Source organism: Pyrgilauda ruficollis, unplaced genomic scaffold, assembly GCF_017590135.1.
Source record: "Pyrgilauda ruficollis isolate IOZ18807 unplaced genomic scaffold, ASM1759013v1 scaffold2, whole genome shotgun sequence".
Taxonomy (NCBI): Eukaryota; Metazoa; Chordata; class Aves; order Passeriformes; family Passeridae; genus Pyrgilauda; species Pyrgilauda ruficollis.
Genome location: NW_024519206.1, coordinates 22,711,655 through 22,716,493, shown reverse-complemented (window position 1 = coordinate 22,716,493; position 4,839 = coordinate 22,711,655). Strand labels below are relative to the sequence as shown.

At 40.8% G+C, this 4,839-nt stretch overlaps 1 protein-coding gene across 1 annotated transcript; it reads left to right on the top strand.

Moving 5' to 3' along the window:
* Positions 1-1,153: 1,153 nt before the first annotated feature.
* Positions 1,154-4,832, top strand: CCR4 (C-C motif chemokine receptor 4). The gene is made up of 3 exons (XM_041466448.1): positions 1,154-1,183; positions 1,581-1,813; positions 3,066-4,832. Exon 3 carries the CDS (start codon positions 3,082-3,084, stop codon positions 4,156-4,158), a length of 1,077 nt encoding a protein of 358 aa, XP_041322382.1. The 5' UTR covers positions 1,154-1,183; positions 1,581-1,813; positions 3,066-3,081; the 3' UTR covers positions 4,159-4,832.
* Positions 4,833-4,839: the final 7 nt, after the last annotated feature.

The following is a 4,839-nucleotide window of genomic DNA, read 5'->3' as shown; positions in this document are numbered from 1 at the left end:
TTGAGGAGAAAAAATTTACAGCCAGAACTAAGAAACATTAATGCCTAAGAAAGCATTGTAAAGAGCAAGGGGTGTTTTCTTCCTGAAAAGCATGTACTCAAAGAAAGATTTCTGTCATAGTTATTGTGGCTGAAGAGCTGAACTTGTGGCTCTAGTGCAACAACATGTCAAAGAAGAGATTAAGGAGGCCCTTAAAGAGACAAAAGAACAGCAAGAGGGACAGCTTCTGGTTTCTGTGAGCAGAACTGATGAAACGGGTACAACATTGTTGTCTGCTTATCTGATGTCCACATCCTCTAAGGACTGCTAGTAAACTGAAGAAAAAATGTAAGTGATCCGCAGAGCAATAACCAGTGCAGGAGGAACATCTCCCAGAGACCAATTTAAAAATCTACAGACACAGCTTGTGAAAGATGACTGACAAGGTCCTTCCCACACAATTGTTTTATTCTGGCAAAACCTGAAACCAGTTGGTCCTGCATTTCATGCTTCAGGCTTTTCACATCACATTCACATCAATCTTTTCAGCCAAACAGAAGTTATTGGGCAGTGTAACAGTGTCAGAGGCATATGAGATAGCAGCAGATGGCATAACTGAACAAAAGCTATACCTGCGTCTGGAATAACACCAGAGAGCAAATAAGAAAACATATAATCTCCTGTGGACAGAGATGTCTGATTCTTCCTACTCTCACTACCACCTTCTGTAGATTTCTTGTTTCTGCTTCTCATTGTGTATTTTCAGTTTCTGCTGATCACAAGAAAGCAGGCTTCCCTGTTGAGAAATGGCTTGTACTTTTGCTTGGCTGGCCTTTTCTGGGAAACAGAGGAGACCAGCACCTGCCAGCTGCCAGCACAGCTGTTCTGTTGGCAGACTCACAACCACCCCGCTTGACTGCCACATGTCCTCTGCGCGCTCTTCTCCCTTCTCAGAAGCCCCCAAAAGACAAACAAGGCCCATCTCACTCTCAGGAGAAATTCATAGAAGCTGCTGAGCTTCCTACCATGACAGAGAGCCTTGGTAAACCTCAGCACTTTGCACGCTCTGCCCTTAGACCACACGCACGTGCGCACATCCTACTTCTTATTCAGTATTCTGACCACTGTTCCATTGTGTGCTGGGCAGTGCTAGGAGGTGGATTTGCTGTGTATACAACTGCAACAGAAAACATCAAGCAAAAAGGTAGCGTGAATTAACATGCCTTCGTTTCTAATGAAGTAAGATAAGCAGAAGTCAGGAAGATCAAGCAATAGTGATTAACTCTTCTACAATTACATAATGCAACTTGCAAGATTAGTTATCTGTCAGAGAAGGACTAGAAACACACTTCCCACACACCCACCAAGCGCCTGCCTCCTCTCTGCTCTCTACCGAGGATTCTTTCATAATTTTTTTTCTGAGATTAAGAAAATAACAAAGTTTCAGTTGAATGAGAACTGAGTGACATCTATGCTTAGTGACATCAGTTTTAATGATTGTTGGATGAAATGAAAATGCTTTAACTTAGTAATCAGTCTCCCAGTGGAAATTGTGGAGGTTTTTTTAACATCATGTGTTTAATTCTATTTCTGACTTAAAGGGACTATCTCTGATGAACTCTGAGGAGAGAAGTAGTTGTGATACAAGTCTAAGGAAGTCAAAGCTTCCGCTGAGAGACACAGCTACCTAGTGATATCTGCGTTTTACATCTGGTGAATACTGCTGTGTGGGTAACACCTCCCTGGCAGAGCTACCTGAAGAGGATCAAGAGATTCTGCACACTTAGAGCAAAGAAGATTCTTCATATCATCTGAGCAGAAAAGACGAGAAAAGGTAAAATTCATAAAATGATTTTGCTCAAACTTTGTTTATCACATGGACTCATGATATGCGTGAATGTAATGTTTTCTCATTTACCTTTTATAGTTGCTCAGGTAATTTTTTAAGCAGTTTTAAGAATTCTTGCATCATCAGAAGTGGGGTGTATTCTGTGAGCATATGTTTTTAAGTATTCAAATGTATTATGCTGAACCTAGATTAATTTCAGGTATGTCTGGGCGCAGTTGCTGTAAAGCTGTCATTTCTACACAACTGGTGTCAAGTAGTTCTGTCCTTTTGACTTGTAAATCACATTAAATTCCTCTCTGTGTAGAATGGAACAGAATTGTAGGCTGGAAAGGTGTCATGCTTGGGAACACACACAGCAGGTCTCAGATTAATGATAATTAACATTTAATGGTATGCAGCAGCAACACACAGGGCTAAGACAAGTAAAGCGAAGAAATTCATTTCTCTTCTGCTTTCCATTCATGAAATGAAGACAAAGGGGAAGAAAATAGCACAGGCTTAGAGTTCTGATATGTTAGGCTAAAAAAATGCCACTTGTGATGTTAATAACACACACAAGTAAGAACAGAACTCAGACTTAAATTTCTGGTATATTAGGCTAAAAGAATGATGCTGTGATGTGAATAACACATACACTCAAAAGTCAGCAAGATATTTTCCCTGTGTTCAACTTACATCACTTAAAACTCTGTATCTGCCTATTAGAAAAGAACATACGTATGAAGATGACAAATTCCTGTTATTCATTTAGCCACTGAAAATAAGCCCTTATTGAAAGCTCATGACAGCTTTCAGTAAAGGTGATTTCGTAAGAAAAGTCTGATGCATATTTATCACTGTCTTCCTATGGTGGGTGACATATACCTGATGGGAAAGGTGGGCGAGTGAAATTCTGAACTGCTGTGAACAGTGAGTTTGCTTTTTACTTTGCTCAGCATGGAACTTAACCCTCTCTGATCTGACACTTGCGGCCCACTTCTTTCACTCCCATTTGCTTTCCTGTCATCCATTTGAACATCCCTTTGTGCTTGACATGCAAGTTGCACAGCGCTGCAAGGACATGCATGCTAAGGACAATACTTTGTTCAATGCATCCATCCCATAATGCTTACATAATATCTGACAACCTGCAGTGAGTCGTGTCCCAAGCTGTCACTCGTGATTCAGGTCTGTGGAGTAACCATGAGGTCTTGACACACTGAAAGTCACTGACATTTTTATATTCTTGCCTTCTCAGAACTGGGGGAAAAAACATGAGTTCTTCAAGTACAGAGTCCCTTGAAGTCGAACCCTCAACCTTTTATGAATATTACGACAGTTACTACGATGCTCCAAAACTATGCAGTAAAGAAGGCGTCAGGAGGTTTGCAGCCTCCTTCCTACCCCTTCTGTATTCCCTGGTATTCCTGGTCGGGCTCACTGGAAACATTCTGGTCATCGTGGTCCTCTTCAAATACAAGAGGCTGAAGAGCATGACTGATGTGTACCTGCTAAACCTCGCCATCTCAGATTTGCTCTTCGTTTTGTCCTTGCCGTTCTGGTCTTATTTCACAGTAGACCAATGGGTTTTTGGAACTCCCTGGTGTAAAATCATTTCGTGGATCTACCTGGTTGGGTTTTACAGTGGGATATTTTTTATTATGCTTATGAGCATAGACAGATATCTGGCAATTGTTCGTGCAGTGCTTTCCTTGAAAGCAAGGACCACCTTCCATGGCTTGATTACTAGCCTTGTTGTGTGGCTAGTAGCTCTTTCAGCCTCAGTCCCCGAGCTTGTATTTAGAGAGTCTTTTAATGAACATAATTTTACTACCTGCAAGCCGAGATTTCCAGGCAATTTCACAACATGGAAGCTTTTTTCCACTTTGGAAGTCAACATTTTAGGGCTCCTAATCCCTTTTATAATTATGACATTTTGCTACTCCATGATCATTAAAACATTAGTTCACTGTAGAAATGACAAAAAGAATAAGGCTGTGAAGATGATTTTTGTTGTCATGATTGTGTTTTTCTTTTTTTGGACCCCCTACAACATTGTTATTTTCTTACAACTGCTGGAATTTATGGGAGTCATTAAAGACTGTCAAGTGAGCAGGAGTCTGGACTATGCTTTCCAGGTAACGGAAATCCTCGGCCTTTTTCACTGCTGCCTCAACCCAGTCATCTACTTCTTCATGGGGGAGAAATTCAAGAAGTACCTGAAGATGCTCTTTAAGAACTGGCAGTTGCCAGGGTATTTCTGCAAGTGGTGTGGAGTTCACATCACCTACCACACTGAATCTACCAGCTCATTCCACACACAGTCTACAGGGGACCAAGATGCTCTGTAACACATTTCAGACCAGCCACTGAACTCAGCAGCAAGCAAACTGACAACAGCAGGGACTTTGAAAAGCTAAGCAAATGCAGACACATTTAACAATAAGCTAGTGCCGGATAATTACTTCAGCTTTATTTGTGCCTCTAGATTTTCCGAGTATTATGACAGAAGGTGTCCCAAATGTGGAAGATTGAGGATGGATGCAAGCTTTCTCTGCTGTGATTACAAATCACTGCTCAGCTCTGTGCAAAGCACTGCACTGCGTGGCTTCTTTTTCACCAGCATCAAGACATTGATGGGCAGAGGTGAGAGAACACCTTGTCATCAGCACATGCACTTGGAAAACATATCCATGTATTCAAGAGGGATGATTGTAACCATACTTTTTTATTCTGCAGTTGATCTGTGTAGGACTTGTTCACTTGTGACTCTTAGGCAGCTATTAGCAGTACCTGCTACATTTAAATGTTTCGTTTCAGCGGGGATGATATATCCCCTGTCATTAAGAAAAAAGGACAAAATATATTCTCTATGTGCACAAAGACTCAAAGCAAAGACATTACTTTTCATTGTAGGTGCATTTTCTTTCAGGTTGACATACATGCCCATATAATGTGTATATATAGGCATTTTGAATTACTTTATCACTGTAATTCAGGATAGCACTTCTGTATTTTAATTAAAATGGAAA